This window comes from Petaurus breviceps, unplaced genomic scaffold (genome assembly GCF_028583685.1).
Source record: "Petaurus breviceps papuanus isolate PSGF00001 unplaced genomic scaffold, PetGlider_PUasm1.0 126, whole genome shotgun sequence".
In the NCBI taxonomy this organism is placed as follows: domain Eukaryota; kingdom Metazoa; phylum Chordata; class Mammalia; order Diprotodontia; family Petauridae; genus Petaurus; species Petaurus breviceps.
Window position 1 is genome coordinate 68,601,089 of NW_027185655.1, and position 21,932 is coordinate 68,623,020.

The 21,932-nt window shown below is 37.0% G+C and overlaps 1 protein-coding gene across 8 annotated transcripts in view; it reads right to left on the reverse strand.

The window, feature by feature from the left end:
- Positions 1-7,895: 7,895 nt before the first annotated feature.
- CEP44 (centrosomal protein 44) overlaps positions 7,896-21,932 on the reverse strand; it is a 60,643-nt gene continuing 46,606 nt past the window's right edge. For 5 of the 8 annotated variants that reach the window (XM_069096760.1, XM_069096787.1, XM_069096773.1 and 2 more), the window contains 4 exons: positions 20,987-21,079; positions 9,835-9,965; positions 9,564-9,601; positions 7,896-8,985 (listed from right to left, as the gene is read on the reverse strand). In XM_069096760.1, the coding sequence (XP_068952861.1) occupies positions 8,937-8,985; positions 9,564-9,601; positions 9,835-9,965; positions 20,987-21,079 (311 nt within the window). In that variant the 3' untranslated portion in view covers positions 7,896-8,936. Of the gene's footprint in view, positions 8,986-9,563; positions 9,602-9,834; positions 9,966-13,091; positions 13,127-20,986; positions 21,080-21,932 lie in introns of those variants that run through there. The other 3 variants (XR_011169969.1, XM_069096781.1, XM_069096793.1) reach the window with 3 other exon arrangements.

The following is a 21,932-nucleotide window of genomic DNA, read 5'->3' on the forward strand; positions in this document are numbered from 1 at the left end:
AGGCTGGGGTAGGCCAGGTGCCTTAGGTGGAGGTTCCAGTGATCTGTGCAATGTATGGGAAAATTCAGGGACTGGGTAGCTTTTAAAGACATGGTCTTTTCCTTTTAGGTTTCCAGGTCCTATCACCCTCTGTGTAGATGTGTTTTGCTTGCCTATACTAATTTATAATTGATCATATTTAACACATTACTCTGGCAAATATTTCAGTTTGTTTATTTTTCTTTGGGAAAAGCAAATTAGCTCATTAAGTGAGTAGAGTAACTTTAAAACAAGTGTGCTCTATTTTAAGATAAGAGTTAAGTTTCCTCTTAAATAAAACATCACAGTTTCAAAGACTCAGAATAATTATATTAAGAATACTTGTGGTAGGGGGGTGTCAATGGGTAGGAAAACAAATTATCTAGGAGGAGTAATGAGCAATGTATGTGTGGAGAAGTGAAAGACAGAGGGATCTTTGCTGGCTGCAAACAGTACGTCTGCTACATAAACCTTTTTAATTAAGGTGATAGTGTTGAGCACAACTCCACCTTCCCTTCCCCTAATTGATCCGTGAGCAGAAATTTCAGCACAACTCCACCCTTCCCTCCCGTAATTGATCCTGGATGGGAGTTTCAGTTCAGGGAAAAAGCCCTGCTCCATTCTTTTTTATATATTTTATATATCCATAAATACTGAAACACATGGTAAGATGTTACTGAGATTTTCTAGAAAACTTTAGTCTGACTCTAAACAAAATAACTTGTAATAAAGTAGTTGAAAGTTGTCTTGTGGGAGTCAAGATGGTGGAACAGGAGCAATACTTCCCCGAGGTTCTGGCTTCCACCTTCCCCAATCCATGTAAAAAGGGGACTCTGAACAAACTTTGGAGCTGCAGAACCCACAAAATGACACAGAGAAGTTGACCTCCCACTGAGTACAGCCCAGCAGGCCAGCAGGAATCAGCCAGCACAGTGCTCTGGGAGCTGAGCCCAGCCCCAAGCCAAGGCTTTAGCCCCAGGGCAGGCCTGAACTGGAGGGACTCCAGATCAGCAGCAGCTGTGGCCGTTTCCAGATTTATCAACACGTAGATGCAAAGGACAAAGTGAGAGGTCAGTGCAATCTGGACTTTGGGACCCAGTAAGTGGGAGTGCGTAGCTTTTGCCCCAGGGGCAAGAAGCCGCTGAGATGCTAGCACAGCCAGCCGGCACCACGTGGCAGCTTCAGCTCCTGGCCTGCAGAGTGTAGGGGGACCAAGCACCAGTCTGAGGGGTAATCGCTCTTGCTTTAACCTGCTTGGATCTGGATTGCAGTCTAGGGTGGAGGTCCTGGGTGTGTGTCCAGTTTGCCAGAGTGTGTGGAGACCTCAGAGAGGGCACCCATCTAATACCTCTGGCAGCTGAGAAAACCCCAGCATTTGGGACAAAAGCTCCCCTGTCTGGTGGCAGAGTCCTACTGTGGCAAAAAGCCCAGGGGTCAAGTGACTGAGGGGTGACATGACCAGGCAAAGGAAACAAAGCAGACAGAAGATTCCAACATTACACTCTTATTTTGGAGACAAAGAGGAGCAAAGCATGGAACAGGAGGAAGACAGTGAAGTCAGAACTCCTGCACCAACAGCTTCAAAGGAAAATACGAGCTGGTTACAGGCCATAGAGGCCCTTAAGAAGCAGATAAGAGAAGTGGAGGAAAAACTGGGAAGAGAAATGAGAACAATGCAAGAAAATTATGAAATGAGAGTCAACAGCCTGACTGAGGAAAATAATACCTTAAAAAACAGACTGACTCAAATGGCAAAAGAGGCTCAAAAAGGCAATAAGGAGAAGAATGCCTTAAGAAGCCAAATTTGCCAGATGGAAAAAGAATCTCAAAAGCTCAATGAGGAGAATCATTGCTTCAGAATTAGATTGGAGCAAATGGAAGCTAATGACTTTATGAGAAATCAAGATGCTACTAAACAGATCCAAACAAATGAAAGAATAGAAGGCAATGTGAAATATCTCATGGGAAAAGCCACTGACCTGGAAAATAGATCCAGGAGAGATCCTTTAAAAATCATTGGACTACCTGAAAGCCATGATCAAAGTAAGACCCTAGAAATCATCCTCCAGGAAGTTCTCAAAGAAAACTGCCCTGATGTTTTAGAACCAGAGGGCAAAATAGTGGTTGAAAGAATCCACTGACCACCTCCCAAAAAAAGATCCCAAAAAGAAAACTCCTAGGAATATTATAGCCAGGTTCCAGAATTCCCAGATTAAGGAGAGAATATTTTAATCAGCCAGGAAGAAACAATTTGAATATTGTGGAAACACAATCAGGATAACCCAGGATCTGGCAGCTTCTACACTGAGGGATTGAAGGGCTTGAAATATGATATTCCAGAGGTCAAAGGAGCTGGGATTAAAACCAAGAGTCACAAAAAAAAAGTTGTCTTGTGTTTAAATATATGGTGATGATATCAAAGTATGTTGCATCCCCAATAAAACATGAGAAAACATGAATTTCAAGTGTAGTTGGAATAATTCCTGTAATACGTCTCCATCCCTTGGATTAGAACCTGGTAGCTCTCCAAGGTTCTAGCTGCCATCATAGACCCTCTCCTTCCCACACACTTCATTTCCTCAAAGCTTTCTATGACTGAAGCAGGGGGGAGTGTCTTATGTCATAAAGTTTCAGTGAAACCTGTGTAACTGAAATTCCAATAAAAAAACAAACATAAAACTACTTGGATTATTATCCACTGTGTGTCAAGTGATGAAACATTTGCAGGAGGAACAATATCCCAACCTCTACTTCCATACAAGTTAGGCCTGGTATTCCTTCCATCCTCAAAACTTGATTGGTTCAAGAGACTAATGGTTCATACTCTTTAGGTGACCTGTTTACCGGAAAACAAAATAGTTACAGGGATCTCCAGGCACCGTCTGGTAATTCAAAACACAAGCAAGGAGATTTTGCTCAGTTAAATCAGTTCAGAATGTGTATAATGCCTATTTTGTTGGAATACCCTCCTCCCGCTATAGGTAAGTCAATCTTTTTTGTTAACTGTTGAATGCTCTAATAGAATCTCATTTTGTTCCAATATGCAGTAGAAACTACCACTAGCCTGAGTCAGGCTTAGACCAAAACAACAGTTAAGGTTTTAAATATTATTCCTGGTAGTCTTCAGTTTTCTCTTGGGTACAAATTCTTTTTGTGATGTCCTATTTGCTTTGCTCTATTACGTAAGTTTTTCTAGACATTTTCCCCTGGTGCCCTTTCTCCCTGCCTCCAAACTCAGTCTATAACACACCTGATCAGGTCTGTGAATCTGCTAAATAGGGTTTTGTTGTTTTGACTTCACAAGTCCATTGTGTCCAGAGAATAAACGATGGTCTGGAAATCCAAATTGTTTTCTGATAACATCTACATAACAGGTATTCACGTCCAACATTCAACTAGCAGGATTAAAGCCTTCCCTATACTCACAAATCTGTCCATGTCCTACCCAGGACCTTTATTTTACTAGCAATACTTAATAATCCTTGTGTCAGTCTTTCAATGAAACAAAGAGTTTGAACATACTTTGTGAAGGAATTCTTTTGTGCTTTATTTTAGAGTATTCATGAAACAAATTTGAAGAAATGCATACCTAGCAATGGCAAGTATACTTCCCACTTGCAAACACACAATTCCCAATGTTGACTTTTATCCACCTTCACAACCTTGTAATCTTTTTCTTTCTCGGTTTCGTCCTGGTCTATTTCTTTTGTCCTTTTTAGTAACTCTAAAGATTCTTAAAAAGCATGGAAAGAGAAACATTCCTCAAATCCTTTCATTTTCTTTGCAGTAGAGGTCACCAATTTATATTTATAATCCTGAATAGTTAGAGAGGGATCTAAACAGAGCATATACCCAACAGGATACAGATATACACAGCTCCACCTTTCTTTACCTAGTGGATCTCACTTTGTGGTTTTCTTAAAATTCCTGTTAATTGGCATGGCAAATTGCTTATTTGCTGAATCCTTCTGCCACCAGGTTCCTGGGAAAATCTTGAAGTATGAAAAGAGGACACCTGAACACCAAGGTTATCATAATACAGGAATCAAACAGGCCAGTGACTACTAGAAGCAATTGAGCATGAAGTAGAAGGCATGTATGGGAAAAACTCACTTGCTTCACCCTTAAGATCTCTTGGCAGTGGAGATCTATTTCACTCCTGTCTGCCTGCCACCTGCTTCCTGCTTTTACCTATCTTTATAGAAAAAGTTGACTGAGCAACTAGAATTTAGAACTATCTCTATGCAGTTATCTTGATGTTATTTTCTTGAGACTCTATTAAAGCACTAGTCTTAAAAGGAGTGAGTTATGAAGTTCTGTGTATGGTAACAGTACAGGAAGTCCCTCATGCATGCCAGACAGAATCTAGGTTGTTTACCTTGTTTGCCAGTGCCACCTGGTAGTAATCACAAACTTTTATGAAAGTATGGCTAGTGTTACTAGGAAAAAATTATGCAAGAGTAGTTAGGTGAACAGCAGGACTAAGAAGTGGGTACCATGGGCACTACTGCTATGTCACTTGACCAACCCATGACCTCACCAGTGTTAATCGATTATTAGAAGTTGCCAGAAGAAAAATTGCCTTATCTCTTAGCTCCATCACAGCAGGAAATGGGAATAGTACAGAATAGGGTGCACAAGGTATCCAATCTTTTCATGCTGACAAGAAATTGCAAAGAAACTACTAAAATACGAGTATCTCCTTTTCATAGCTCCTTATAAAATAGTAATTGCTGTTGGATTCTTGTCACCAACAAACCCTTTTCCCAACAATTAAAGCATCTCTGCAAACTTCTCAGCTTTGTATTTAAAATAGGACTCCAACTACTTTTCAGATGCATTTCAACTTACTCTTCCAAATATACTCTTATGTTCCAGCCTACTGGATTCCAGCTTTCCATTTCTTGTGTCTTTTCTTTCCCACATGTCCGGAATACTTTCCATCCCTCCTCTGCCTCTTGGAATCCCCTTCAAGGCTCAGCTCATGTACTGTCTCCCAAGGAAAAGTTTTCTTGATTTCCCTGGTTACTATTCCCTCCTGCAAGTTTCATAGACATATTTATCTATAGTATGTTACATCTCCCCAGGACATTGTAAATTCCTCGAGGGCAAGGACTATTTGGTTTTGGTTTTGTATCTCCAGAGCCTAGGACCTGTTGTTATATACTTTGCTTGTATTCAACCAGCAACTGAATTTCTGTCATGGACAATGCCTAGTGCAAAGGAATATGGTGCAAAGAAAAACAGGAAAACAATCCTTGCCCTTCAGGTGATTTGTTTTCATTTTAGTTATCTGTGCAATTGTGTCATATTATTAGACTGTTTCCTAAAGGTAGAGCTGGGCTTTAAACTTTCTCCCCTAAGAACTGGTACATGTTTGAGTTGAATCATCTGATCATTTTCAAAGCTTAATAAGTTACATTTTGGAGTTCACAGAACAATGGTTGGACAACTTCAACAAATACTCAAACCCCCTGAACCTCTTTTTCCGTCTTTTCTTTTGCTTCGACTCTACTGCATTGGCCCTCACCCTATTCCACTGAACTTAGTAATATAGAAAACAATACGTACATTACATGCATGTGTTTGGGTGCACATACATACACAGCAATACCTATATGGAGTGAACAGTCAATAAGACTGAACTTCAATCTAAACTTTTGGACCATACTGTGTGATCCTAGACAAACATTTAAACCTCTCAGTGCCTCAGAAAAGCCTTTAAGACAGTAAGATGGAAAGATGTTAGCTACTTATTTTGGCAGAGGGAATATTCTCCCTTGGAATTCTCCACAAAGATGAGATCTAGTCCTCTGTATTGCAGAGATGCACTTCTTTTTTTGCACTTAACATTCTTATGTTCTCTCTTCTCAATTTTTAAAGTTGGTAAGATCAGCTTATATATCCTTTATAAGAAAAAAAAATGTTTATGGCTCAATGGTTGATTCAGAGTTCTTTTTTCTTTCCTCTGTGGCTCAGTGGCCTATGACAGACAGGCTGCTTCCCCATTCACCCTTAGTCCCTTAAAAGTACATCCCCAAACAAATTAGTATGGAATTCCCCAAATTTCCAAAGAAATTAGACCTTTTTAGGTTTTTCCTACCTGAGGTCCTTCTTTACCAGCTTCCTTCACACTTGACACAGTTTTATAGTAAAAGAAGCTTGTCATTTTCACTAAAAGTATATTTAAGACACAAGTGGCAATGAAAGTTTTAATTTTTGTAGTTTCATAAATTTACAGCTTAAAAAAATCCTAAAAGCTTTACACACCTCCTTTTCTACATCTGAGAATTTTAAAAAACTGTAACAGACAAGCCTAGGAATCATTAAAAAGTAAAAGTTAAACTGTTATTTGAGCTCTAGAAGTGTGGTAGTTTGTAAAGTTGGCAAGGTTCCCTTTAATACTTCCCCAAGTGCCTGTCAACCATGTGAGGGGCACTATGAGGAAGGGCATTAAACCAAAATGTCCCAAAACCTGCATATCATTTTAAAAATAAGTATTTTAGAATGATAGAATAAACAAGACAACACATACATGATCAGAATGGCATACGGGGCTATTTTTCACCTAAGTAAAAACCTGTTTTCTAACTTGAGGTAATTAACTCTTTCTAAATCTACCACTGAATATAACTGGATTACATTTCACCTGATTTCCCAAGGGTATAGTACTGATAGAGCAAAAAGTTGCTGCTGCCTTCTTATTACAGTAAAAACTTTTTTATCCAGCTTAATAAGAAGTTCAATCTATTTCAAAATTCCATTTAACAGTTTAAATCACATGGTCTTTGGTGGTCTTCCTGTTAAGGATTCCATAAGTCATTTTAAAATCTACAAGTCAATCAAAAGGTTAACAGTTGACATTTACTAATTATAGGTTTTCCAAAGCCTTGAAAGGCCTTTAAAATTAAATTTAAACTTCTTTTTTAACTTTTTAAAAAAAATTATTCTCTCTCCTTCCACTACTTTCCAAACTAAATTAAAAATCAAAACAAAACCCTCATGACACTCATATAGTCCATCAAAACAAATACTCACACTGTTAATGTCTAAAAATGAATGTCTCAGCCTAATTTAAGTCTTTCACTCCTCCAGTAGGAGATGGGTGGCACAATTCCTCTTCAGTCCTCTGGACTAATAGTTAAGGCAGTGATTCTTTCCCCCACCACAAACAAGTGGGACAATAAATAATAACAAACAATTACAAATCTGAAACATAAATGAATGACTGTGGGGCTGTTTTCATCAAAGGTTTATTCCAATTGTAAAATTGTGTTACATGAACTTTAGGTACAAATTTGCCATGTAAAGTGTATGTATGTGTGGGAGGGCATATTTGATGATGCTATAGCTAAAGTCAAAACTTCATATACAAAACTTAATAACATAAAGCAAAAAATTTCTGGTCACTTAATATGTTATGTGTGGGATTAAAAAAAAAAGTGCCAGTTTTCTAAATATACTTTTCAACCACCACCACAACCAAACGGCAACCTAAGTAAAGGCATTCAGTCTTGTCTTCTCATGTTCTTAGACTCCGCAGAACATTGACGGTTTTGCATTAATGTGTGAAATAGATAGGAACCACAAGGTGGCGCTATAATTCCACTGACAAGGCAATTTAAATGTCAGTCCACAAGTTTGTTCCATTAATAGTATCTGCTACTTTTTCAACTGTAATTCTTCTTTAGATCAGAAGAATGTAATAATGAACAATTAATTAAAAGCCAACTGTCTGTATTTCTTATAACTCACAGGGGTGTTGTGAGGAAAGACTTTTTTAACCTTAAACTCCTATATAAATGTGAGCAGCTGACATAATTTCAAACCTTAAGAACTTGCAAAGTCATTTAAAAAAATGTCACACCAGTAATGCCTTAAGTTTAACATTATTTTATTTTAATTTAGTGTCATACAAAACATTTTAAGCTAAAAATTAAAATTCTTAATCATATACATTTGGGGAAAAAGAAAATCAAAGGAAAAAGCTGTTTCCCCCTTCATAATAAAGGATTCATCTTCTTCCGAAGCCTGTTCAGGGTAAACTTGTATTATGATTTTTTTAAATTGAAAATTTTTAAATTCCCTTTCTTGTCTTGACTCAATTTCATGTAAACTGTCCATGAATCTAATCCACATCTCCAAAGAAATTTGTAACTTCAAATCATAGTGTTCCCTCCCTCTTCCCCCCCCCAAAAAAAAACAGGACAAAACCCCAAAACCTGCTTGTGTATCTTTGTAACTCTGGATGGTCTCCATCTGTGCTGCTGGTCTTAAAATGTGTTACTGAATATGACACTAAAACACTCAACACCTTTTTTTCACAGTAAGACTTCAGACCTACACACAAATACAGAAATACAGGATTATACTGATCTCTACTATTTCAAGATTAATTGAGAATCTAATGCATCACTAATTTTCTAAGTTGAAAAAAAAAGTTGCATTTTTAAAAATAAAAACATTTTCATTCTCAATGTGTACATTTAACTTTTTCACTGCAACTTATTTGACTACACAGATGGGAAAATGGTATGCATGTAAATCTCTTGGGTGCAATATGCAAGTCCCCGTTGGAGAGTTTCCAACAGGATGTAAATTGTGGTCCTCAAGCCTGCGCTTTAAAAACATATTACTTAGCACACCGCCAACAAATGTCAACACGAAAATACACTGCTGTAATGACTTCACTCTGCAAAAGAAATCTACTGGAACAACAGGAATATTTTCCTCACAAAAAGCTCAAACACAGTAAAGTACTGTAATTACAGCTCAAAAGAATTAAATTATTTCTTCAATAAAGAATACACCAAATGGAATTCTTAATGTAGCAATATCAATACATACATTTAAAACTGTACAAATAAAACTTAAAGAAAACGTTCAGTGTCGAGTCTCAGAAGTCCATGGAGATACTTCTAAGATGAGTTGTTGGAATACTTCAACAAGTCAGCAGTTTCCTGAAACCTAAAAATGTTTTTAAAATTATTACAATAAAATAGGCTATTTAAGAAATTAAAATTTTCCAAATCCTAAAACAATTTTTTAATGCTTACAGAATGAGGCAGTTTACTACTAATAAAAAAGCAGTTAAAACCAGGATAGGAAAAGAAAATGAAGAATGAATTATAATTCTTTCTTCCATAAAATATTATGATCTAAGATATAAGCAATAGAAATAATTTTTACAATAATAGGGCTTCTTTGATATTTTTATAATAGTAAAAAACAATATTTTAAAGCAACTGACCACAAATGTTGTTTAGTGTTTTGTGTTTTTTTTGTAAATGAAATGATAGATAATGCCCTTAAACTGGACTTTTTAATCCCCAGTTAATTCCATTAACAACCCTTTACATTACTACTCAGAAACCCAAACAATGACTCATCCCACAAACATGTAACTGAAGGTGGATTTATTATCCTCTAGAGTCCTGATTGAGAGACCATTAGTTTGGAACACATATGCACATTCTATAGGTACCTTAGTCCAATATGATTCCCTACAGATAAATGAATTCTTGCTGCCCTTTTCTATTACTTACATTTTTTTTATCCTTTCTATTTTCTCCATTGTTGTCTCCTGTAATTGAAAAAGCAACAAAGTTAGATGATTCTTCTAAGATAACCAACTTCAAAAATAGACCCTAATCTTACAAAATAGTCTGAAATATTGGTGTACATATCAGAATTTTTATGAGCAGCTGAGAGATTTTTGAAAGTTTTGTTTTTTTTCCAAGTACAATTAAAGCTAATGCTCACTTGTTCTCCTGACCTTACAAGAAAATCAACTAAGCATTTGCCAGTTTTACTTACCTTTGAAGCTTCTGTCAAACCAAAGTAATTCATGGTACTGGGTTGGGGAGAGGAATCTGTGGATAATAGTAAGTTGTATCCAGATGACTGCTGATGAAGACTCTCTGGCATCTCTTCTTTCCTTTTTCTATCTGTGGAGAAATTAATTTTTAAGTTACTTTTGTCTTTCTGCTTTCACAGTGGGGTCAACTATCGAACAGTCTGATTTACAATATGTGCAAAAAAGAAGGTATTGTTTAAAATATGAAAAGGGTACTGGTACAGGTCCAAGATTTGTCCTCATAGCCTTTTACTATAACTATATATATAGGGTGCTGTATGACCTACACACCCACACTTTCTCTCTCCCCCATCCCAAAATGAAACCTAAAACAGGAATGCTATTCATCGACTCAAATATTTAATTCAAAAATTCAATATTCAAACTGACAAAATCTTGTTAATTCAAACACTTAGGCAAGTCAAATTAAGAGTACATGTTCAAAATCATTTTCAAAATAAGCTGCAAGTGCTAACAATATTTAATTACATCAAAAGGATGCTTATGTATCTCATGAATTACCTGATAGAAAATCCTTTCATTCAAGATTTAGAGTGCTCCCAAGAGTCGCACTAATAAACTGAGCTAGGTCTTGGTGCCAAGTTATGAAAATTGAGGGAAAAAATTAAGCAATTTTTGAAGTCATATGAGTTAATTTGTAATTTTTTAAAAAGCAACTATGGCTCAAATTCCTAATTTGTAGGGATCCTACTCTAAAAAAAAACAACTGGAGAAACTGTCACCCATGTCATTTTTCAATTAGCAGAAATGCCAATAACCTCAAGTACTAAATCACATGCAAGGTACCCAGATACACATTTACCTGTCTACATATAAATAGCAAATATATATTCCAATGGATGTGTGATCTATTCCAATGGATGTGTGATCTTATCAATATAAGCATTCCTTTCAGTGATACAGAGAGCAACCCATTCTTGCCTGTTCATCCTGTGAAACTTCCATCCATGTCCTCAAATAGGGTTACCACAAGGGCTGACCAAATGTGCTAGGGACTTTCCTTAATTCCTTTATATCACATGAATACCAATGGAGCACATGGCGTATATTCTTGCCACTCTGCTCTATCTTTTTTTCAAGCATACATTTGCCTGATAGCTTTTAGACTCCCCTCTTGGATTGGTAATGTGTTATAGCCTCCTCATGCCTAATATGGGAATCTTAATTATTCTGTGTGGGCCTTTAAATTCTCTGCAGCCTAAGGTACTCCAAAGGCAATCCAACTCACTCTCTTCCTCTTCTTTAATTCTGGGTTCCAATTTACTATTCTTTTGTAGTCTTTCCAAGATACATTTTCTGATGGATGAACTCTCTAAGTTATCCAGCCAAGTCCATATCACAGAGCAGTATTTCCCAAGTAGAGAGCCTTGGATGACTCCACGGGGTTTGTAATCAACCAATTAGAGAGTAGAGGAAAGAAAAAGGAACATACCACCTCTCCTCCCTCCAACATAACACACTCACTTTGCTTTCTCGAAGGTTTCTACATTTGTATAGTCCTTTCAGGGCGATTATCACCTAACCCCACTACCAGCACCCTAAGAAGTCATTGCGCAGGCAAAATTCTCCCATCATCCCACATCTTGCCCACATTATCTTGTAGCTGCAGCAGCAGGCATTCCTTGGAAAGGTGAGCTTTGTAATCTGGGGTAGTGGTGAGTGAATACTTAAAAAGGACAAAGATTCACACAGAATGACCAGACACGGATGGGCTATCAGATATCATATACAGGTCAGTTTCTCTTCCAAACTTTCCTATTTCTGTTAAAAGAACCACTATTAAGACTGTTATAGGGGTGGCCAGGTAGCACAACGAGTAAGAGCACTGGCTCCAGTGTCAGAACGACCTGGAGATCGAATCCTGGGCTCAGACACTTAGCACCCACCCAGAAACACCTGGCCATGTAACCTTGAGCAAGTTACTTAACCCCAATTGCTTAGGGGCGGCCAGGTGGCTCAGCGAGTAAGAGTACCGAGTACCGGCTCCAGTGTTTGGGATGACCTGGATCAAATCCGGGCTCAGATATTCAGCACCACACCCAGAAATAGCTGGCCGTGTAACCTTGAGCAAGTTACTTAACCCCGATTGCTTATAAAAAAAAAAAAAAAGATTGTTATATATCATCTTTTCATTCCGATGCTGCATGTTGTTTCATTTTTGGTAAAGATACTGTAATGGTTTGCCATTTCCTTTTCCAGTTCATTTTCCAGATGAGGAAATCAAGACAAACAGGGCAAAGTGACTTTCCCAGGGTCACACAGCTAGACTATCTAAGGCTAGAATTGAACTCTGGAAGATGAGCACTCTATCCATTTTGCCACCTGGCTGCCCATTCATTCTCATGCCTCATAGTCAATCTTTACTCACATAGCTACCACCCTAGTTCAGGTTTTTATCAACTCTTGCTTTAACTATGGCAACAGCCTTCTAACTGGCCTCTTATATCAAATTTCTCCCTACTCTAATCCATCATCCACAAAGCTGAGAAAATCATCTTCCTAAAGTTCAAATCTGATCATGCATTTCTCCTACTCAATAAATTTAGGAGCACAGATCTGGAGCTAGAAGGTACTGCAGAAGTCATCTACTCTCATTTTACAGATGAGGAAACTTAAGCCCAGGGAGACTAAGTGACTTGCCAAAAACCATATAGATAGTAAGTATATGTCACAAGCAGAATCGGAACCCAGGCCCTGTAACTCCAGATGATGGTTTTTCCACTGTACCAAATATTAATCTATCTCCTTTCAATATATTTTTTGTGTAAGTTTGTAACTCAAATAATTACTAGTATAATTGTACATGTCTGTAACTTAAAATTAAGTTAGTATACTTATACTAGGGGTGGATACTAAAACTTTCTTTTACTGATGGGGTTGCACAACCACAAAATTTTGGAACCAATGGGTTTAGATGATGAGCAATCTTTCTTAACTTTGTAGTCTGTGGAGAGGTAGAACAATCAGTTTTGAGCATTTATGGATTTTGTCCAGGAGGTTCTATGATGTTTTGGGGCTTGATGCAATCAGCACAATGTCAGAACAATGTCAGAGGGTTTCATCAACTAAAGGTGTACTTATACAGACTTAAGACTGTGTAACAGATCTTCTCCACATGGAAAAGAAAAACTATGGTGATCATTCACCTCTCTATTTTATTACCAGAAGGTCTCTGAGGTGCTTTTTGCATTACCAAATCAAGTATACTTCTTCAGGAGAGTGGAAATGGCCCTTAAAAAAAAAAAGATAGGAAAGGCAAATTAACTAGACCAAGAAAAGATAGTGTTGGAGGCAACTCAATTATTTCCTGCATTTTATATATATTTTATATCTATTCGTGTGGTCTCCCCTTATAACAAATATGCTACTGGATGGCAGGGACTATTTTTTGGACATCATATCTCTAGTTCCTAGCATAGTACCTGGCACAGAGTAAGAGCTTAATGAATATTTGTTGATTAGCAGAGAGTGCTAAGTAAACAGTTCTAATGAAATAAGGAGAAGATACTAAAGATGTGGGGAAAATCTTAAGATAATATTATTACCAAATAAAAGATATCAAAAAAACACTAATAGGCACCAACCCATATCATTTCCTTCCTATCTACATACAATTTTAATACAAATAATCTATCCACACAAGGGTATTTCTGGGGATTAAGCAGAACAGACAAGCAGTCTTTTGTGAGTGATACTCCACAATACAGCACATCTTTACTCTCAGAAAACTGAATGAATCCTGAAGAAAGTACAAGCTCTCACTGCGCTTAGTGCTGATATACATAAAGAAGTGTAGGTAGACACATGAATAGGGGAATACAGAAGTGAATTGATAGTTATATATAACGTATTGTGTATTAGGCACTGTGCTACATATTTTTTGCAAATATTATCTTAATTGATCCTCAACAACCCTATAAGGAAAGTGTCATTGTTATCTCCATTTTAAAGTTAAGGAAACTAAGACACAGGGGTTAAGTGACCTCCTTGGGGTCATACAGCTAGTTTAAGTATCTGAGAATGGATTTGAATCAGGTCTTCCTGATTCCAGGCCCAGTGCTTTATTCAGTGCATCACTAGTTGTCTTTAATAATAAATACCTCCCTTTCCCATAACAAACATCCACCAAAGGAAAACTAAGCCATTACCAACTACAAAAAATAAATGGTGTCAAAGCATCAAGCTGGTAGCCATATTCATGTGAAGAAGAAAATTGAGATAATTCTAAGAAATACATTCGTTGACTGGTTCTAATGTTTATAATGAATAAAAATGAATATTATAAACAAATAAACTTTCTAATTTCAGATTCAGTGTTTGTACTTATGCAGCATAATAATTTTTTCCCTAAAACTATACCTCTGAAGATAACTTTCTCTGAATACCTTAATGAAAACCAATTAGTAATCAGTTAATGAACAAGTGTTTTCCCCTTCTAACTACTTCACTTTTAAGATAATTGCTTCACAAATAACCTAAAACTGTATGAAACACTTGTGAATTCTATATCTGACTTACCATTACTAAACATTACACTCTTATTTCTAAACAAATACATTCCTGTTGATTTGTTAGTAAAGATATTCTCCACCACTAGGAATGTTACTTGTTCAGAGACTTTTAGACAGTGTGAAATTATTTTGTCAGTAAAACAACATTTTCAGTCTCTTGTGTTCAGCAGGAGTAAGCCCTCATGACCCCTTAATGCTTCCTTTACTTAAAAAGAAAAGTATTCCATATACAAAAAAAGCAAGCAGAAGCATAGAAATTTATCAGAGTACCTTTAAAACCTTCCCTTTTAGGGGTACACTAAAAGGGGCATGGAAGAGGATCTCATCATTACTCAAGAATAATTCCAATGACAGAAGTCAACGTTAGGTATCATTAGTATACCAAACACAAGCGCCATCTCCTGAAGGGCACTTCCCTTCTTAGCTTGGTCCATAAAGACCTCTCCTCTCTTCTTGCTGCTCTTCATGGATTTCCACTTTCACTCCCAACACTCCCATATTCAATCATGCTCAGCATATGTATGTATTCAAAGAAGATTCTACACCATTACTACATAACCTATACTTGTCTCTACTGTCTCATATCCCAGTCACTTCTCAATTCCCCTTATTTGGCTTTCAACTTTAGAATTCAACTGAAACTGCTCTAAAATTACTAATGATCTACTATTAATTGCTAAATTAATGGCCTTTTCTCAGTGCTTATTCTTATTTCTCTTCAGCACTTGACACTACTGACCACCCCCTTCTTCTAAAGACTCCCTCATCAGTAGATTTTCATTACAAAAATCTCTCCTGGTGGTCCTCCATGTTTGGCTTCTAAACCTCTGTCCTACTCTTTTAACTATGGGCATACCTCAGGGTTCTGTCTTGGGTGCTCTTGTCTTCCCATAACCTCTTTTAATAATCTCTTTAACTTGATGGATTCAACTACTGCCTCTTTGGAGACAACTCCCAGACCTAGATATCAAGCTCCAGTATCTTCTGAACTCTAGTCACATACTAGGTGTATGGACACTGGACATTGCAAACTGGATATCTCACAGGCATTATCAATTACCACCAACTTTTTTCTCCAAACCCTTCTATCTTTCTAACTTCCCTATTTCTGTTGAGGGAAGCACCATTTTTCCTAAGCTTGCAACTAAGATCATCCTTGACTCTTCCTACTCTATTACATCTAATAAGCGGCAAGTCTATTTGATTCTACGTGTTTCTCTCCACTCATATCAAAACCAAATTACTGGGGCAGCCAGGTAGCACAGCAAGTAAGAGCACCAGCCCCAGTGTCGGGATGACCTGGGGATCAAATCCAGGCTCAGATACTTAGCACCCACCCAGAAACAACTGGCTGTGTAACCTTGAGCAAGTTACTTAACCCCAATTGCTTAAAAAAACAAAACAAAACAAAACAAATTACTACTCTTTTTCCTACTATCACTACTACAATTACTATTACTACTAAGAACAATAATAGATAACATTTATACAGAACTTGCTATGTGCCAGTCATGGTGCTGACCACTTGACAATTATCTCATTTGATCCTCAAAACCCTGGGAAGTTGGTGCAATTATTACCCCTGTTTTACAGACAAGGAAACAGGTTAAGTAACTTGCCCAGGATCACACTGCTAATGTCTGAGGCAGGATTTGAACTTAGGTCTTCCTGACTAGGCCTAACACTCTATCCACTACACCACCTAGCTGTCCTATCAGTTCAGGCCTGTAAATTACCACTTCTGCCTGGACTATTACAATAGTCTCTAACTGGTCTCCTAAGCTTTTTCCCCCCTTTTCCAACTCATCTTTCACACAGCAGCCAAGATTGATATTCGAAAAGCATGGGTCTGACTGTGTCACTTGGCTACTCCACTCAGCTCCAGTGAAAAATACCAACTCACCTGTTTGGCTTTTAAAACCTGTCACAATGTGACTCCAGAATAATTTCTCTGCTTACTGTATATAATATACTTTCCTTGTTACAGTCAGACTGGCCCGCATGCTATTTATCCCACACAAAATGCTCCATCATCTCTCACTTCCATGTCTTTGTACAGATAGGCTACATTTTCCTCCCTGATGCTGGAAATACATTCCCTTGTCACTTGCCAAGATGAGTTAAAATGGCCCTCGTACAGGAAGCCTATCCTAAGCCCCTTTTGTGGTTGTCTTCTTCCCAATATAAACAACTCCATTTGTAATTTTCCATGTATGTATTCACTCCCTCCTACCCCTGTCTCCTCCAGAACTACACTTCCTGATGGCATGCACTGTTTCATTATTTGGCACAAAGCAGGCACTTAATATGTATTTGTTGACTACACACTGACTGCACAGGAACTTTCTAAGCATCTGACCTTCTAAGTCGCTCTTGAAAAAAGCAAACATTATCTATTTTGGGGTGACTTGGATCTCCTTTGAACACCACCTCCCCGTCTCTATCTGATATACTGACAATGACTTCTGCCATCAGCTTTATCCTCCTTCCTGCTTCAAGGATATCCTCCTCTGCCATTTTAGTAAGCTGCCCTGAGTCAATGAACGGATGCAGTTTTCTTCTAGGCTGAAATAATTACTGAAGCCAGAGATGAGAGTTGAAACAAAGACCTGCTGACACTGGCTTCCAATAAACATTACAAAAGTTCCTATTAGGGAACTGCTTATTCAGTAAGTCAGAAAGTTTCATTAATTTAGATTTGAAAGCTAAGGTACTTCACTGATATGAACAATAAACATATTTATTGATGAGTACTAACTACTCCTTTTACACTGTGAAAAAGCCCAAGTCAAATGCTACACCCTTCAGGAAGCCTACCCCAACCACCTGCTTCAGTGCCCAAGTCATTAAACATTCTCTCAGCTGAACCTTACAAAACATTTTATCTCCAACTTTCTTAAACACTTAGCAAATACTATAGTTTTTCTGTATGTCATATCATCCCAAGTAGAGCTTTCCAAGCCAGGCAAGATTCCCTTATTTAAAACTTGAAGTCTCAATTACCAACCTAGTTTTTTGTTGAATTGACTAATTTGTCTTATAAACATATGTGTGTATGTATGTATGTATGTATGTATGTATGAATAAGTATTTGCCAGGGTTATATTACAGAACTATGCTCACATATACTGTAAACTATTGCTCCATGGAGCAAATGTTAGGATTCTTGGTCATGATTTGTTATTATTTTATCCTATAGGAAGTTAACTTTGATACTGTATTGAAAGTAAATGAAGAATGATGAATGTCAAAATTCAAATACTTTACAATTTTTCAAGAACATTTATTATATAATAAAGTGGAGTTGAAAATAGATGGGACTTCTATAAAAAGAATAATTCTTCATGCATTTAATTATCAAATCAAATAAAATTTTGAGGGGCTTCATGAACCTTACAAATGTGACACTTTAGATGTGACATATAAACATGCCTTTAATTTAAAATAAAAAGGCAAAATGAAATTGTTTCCTCAGTCTAGTGTGTCTATTTTAAGAAAACTACTTTTACAATCATTAATTTTAGAACTAGAAAGAACATCTCATCCAATCTAAAAGGTTAGAATTGAGGCTCAGACCAGCAAAAGTGACTTACCCAAAATCATCCAGCTTTGTCTTATCAGCTGGCAAGTTCTGGGCTAAAAATACATCTCAGTAAAGTTTAGTGTCCTTTGTAAATGTGTTCTGTTGAGGACCAATTATCTTTCTGTGTACAATCAGAAGGGATTTCCCCAAAGCGTCATCAATTAAGGGATCCAATTTATACTGAACATTTTGACAAAGAATGCTTTTCACATTTTTTAAACACAGAGGTATAGAAGAATAAATGGGGGGGGGGGGGAGGAGAGAAGGTGCAGTTAGGTGGCGCAGTGAATAGAGCACCTGCCCTGCAGTCAGGAGGACCTGATTCAAATCCGACCTCAGACACTTGTGACCTTGGGCAAGTCACTTCACCCTAATTGCCCTTCCTTCCCCCCTCCATAAAAGCAAAAAAAAAAAAAATTCAAGATATAATCAAGAAATCAAAGGGTTTGGTAAACCATTTTTTTCCAAATGCTTCTTGTTGTTCATTATACCTTTAATGAAAGATATAAGATAAAAATAAAATGGTTCTTTTCCCCCCTCATATAGGGTCTCTCATATTTCAGAACAACAAACTTTTCAATTCTTAATTTTAATAGTTTGCACTGTCTTTATAGTTATTGTAAGGCTCTCAACAACAGCGATAACTCTCTTTGAATTTATCAATTTCATTTTGGTTAAACTTTTATAGCTTCAAATAACTGTAACTTATAAACTGTGTTATAATTGAACACTGTTAGTTAATACTAAATTTTTAGAAGGCATCTCATTCAACTCACCCATCTTCCTCTACCTTCTATTCCTTTAGCTGCATCTATAAGAAACATTTCCAAATTGTACTATGTTTTGGTTTAAAACATTCTTCACTTTTTTGGTAAGGTTTATGTATAAAAATCTAGAATCATAAGAAGTGTAAAGAAGGTTGGAAATCTGATCATCCAAATGGTGAGCAAATTTTCCTTAGAAAAATCCCCTTTAATAATACTGTAGAAATATTTTGAAGCAAAATTATGAATAAAACCAGAACCATTTCCAACACTGACATTTCTAATCTTCACCACTTATAACACTTTATTCTCTACAAAAATACTGGTTTATTATTGTAGACTCCGAACCGTACTCCACTCTTTCCTGACCTACCACATCTTTCTGACTAAATAAAACTCTTAACTTGATACCTTTATCACAGCTGACTATACAACCCAACCATTTACTCTAACAGGCTGCTTCTGGGAGTGAGCGTTCTAGTCCTTTGAGGAACTACTGCTCCCTGTGTGGTAACTGAAGGATGGGAACCTGAAAAAGATGGTAGTCAAATCATGGTTACCCATATATAAAATGCTTATTGTCTGAAAGACTTTGAAAGATTTTCCCACCCAATTTAATATACCCCGAGGTCAGTTTTACTCCCTCCACTTAACATGTTTATAATAGCTTCCCAAAAGTTTGAGTAGTACCTCTCAATCCCATCTCTCCACTCAATCTAAAAAACACTTCTGTATTAAAAGTTCATATTATCTACTTTATATTTGGTACTTTAACCGAGTGATTAAATTTTATTCATTTGCAAAGGCTTATTTTTAATCTAAAAAAAACCCAAACCTATCAAATGTTCCTTTTTTGTTTTTTAAACCAGCTAAGAGGTCACTGCTCTTGTAGTTGATTAAGAATGCTACCAGATTAGGACCATAATGAATAAAGGAAATTATGAAAATTGCTTTGAATTAAGAAATTTATTGCTATTATTTGGCTTTTAATATGCTCTTGTTGAATAAAATGAATAGCTAAACTTAGACCTTTCTATTATTAGGAAGCCTCTAGGAAATTTCTGTTTTGATGCCTATAACTAGATGGAAGGTGATCTTGAATTCTCAAAGACTATATCAGCATAGGACAAACTGGGAAGGCTTCAGGATGACACTATCTGCTACTGTTAGAGGTACAACATAGCAAGTGCCTCACTGCCAACAGGTGGGCTTACCATGGCTTTGGTAAGATATACAGCAGAAGAAAACATTAAAATGGTACTCAAGTCTTGTGCAGCCCCTGCCCCATTTTTGTACCAACAGATGCAAAGGGAAGGACAGAGGATGCTATGAATTCTACAGTGTTTATTAATTAAACTACTGGCATTCTGAATGTGAGATCTTTGTGACACACCACCAGAAAACATAAGTAAATTGCAGCTACAAGGAAGAATGGTTCACATGTCCTGAGAGAGACAAATGGACATCACAATAAACAGAGTTGTAGTGTACACATCTACATCTTTTGGAAATGAATTAGTAGAAAATTTCTATGAAGAATTCTGTAAGATTCTCCAAATCAAATCAATATATACCTTAACACCCAGTGACATTAACAAAAAGGTGGGAAAACTGTTAGAAAATATGATCTGGGACTAACAAATGGAAGTTGTCAAAAGTCTGTAGATAGTCAGAAATCCCACACCTATTATTATCATTAAGAGCTATAAGAGCTGTTGGACATGGTGAACATTGAACAATGTCACAAAAAATGAAACTGATAAATCCTTATTGGAAATGACTGGATGAAGGTGTCATTTCAGAATTAAGTGACCTATATGCAGTCAGATTATCAACTGATTAAAGAACATACTGAATTTATTACCAAACTAGAAGAAAGGATGATTAGTATATAGAACAGAACATCCATGGAATATTTATGGGAGGATATGGACAAGAATCTCATTGGATGGTGAGGATGGGCTGCAGTATATGCCACTGGAGGGAACACCCACATGGATGAAATAGAGATCCACTGAAGTATCAAAGAAGTTGCAATAGCTGATCTAGTCATTGGAACAATTCCATCATTATGATTTACAGTACCTTTTACTAGAAGAGTCACAAAGAATTTATAAAGATCTTATTATTAATAAAGCAGTGAAACTATTTTAATGGAAGGTTTTAATATATTAACCCTCCCCACCTCCCTGGCCAAAAAAGACATTTTTGTTTGGACCACGCAAAAGAATACCAGGCTCTTTTTCAGCAGCCAAGTCATTTTTTCCTCCTTCAAGTAATAAGTTGTTGTGAGTGAATCCTCCCAAGTGATAAGGATATTCGATACCTGTTATAAAAATATCAAACATATTGATTGTAACACAGCTAACAAAGATACACTACCAATTTGGATACAGATATATTTTCAATGTAAGATTCTTTCTCAATTAAACAAGATAATCTATGTCTTAGTATGCCTTTGAGAACAAAACCTTGGGTTTATGACATGAACCTAACAAAACGAAACAAGACAGGTATTTCCTGTCATATGGTGAGCTGAAAGCAATCCTCTGTCCAAGCCCTACTCTGCCTCATGCTGGTGTGGCAGTGACCACTTTGAAGGCTGCGCTAGTACAGGACGAGGACTCTGGCAGAGCCTACAAAGTTGGAGAAGCTTTTGGATAGGCCCAAGGATCCACTGCATAGCTGTCATTTGAAGATTAGTTAACCTAAATTAGAGACTAATGGCCCCAGGTTGACTTTGGGCCATAGTGACTCTCAAAGATTATCTGCTAAATTACAGAGGGACTATGTAATCAGTTTCAATAGAAGTGATAACAATGTCAAACACAGATTCTCAAAGTACTGAGAGGAAAACTGATGTTTTGTTTTGGGAAAAGAGGAGGAAATTCCTCCCTCTAAATCAGAGTGGTGTGGGGAGGGGGGGGAGGTGATGAAATCATATTACGGTTATGAAATCATAGTAACTGAGCTCAAATCTCAGCTTTATTATTTACTACGTAGATGAACCATAATCCTATAAAACATATAGATCAGTATTTCACTCCTTAAGATTAGGAGGATTTAAGAGAATCATAGATTATGAGCTTGAAGGGATCTTAAAAGTTATAGAGTCTAATCCCCTTATTTTACAGACAAGTCAACTAAGGCCCAAAGAGGCTGAGTGGCTGTCCCACAAT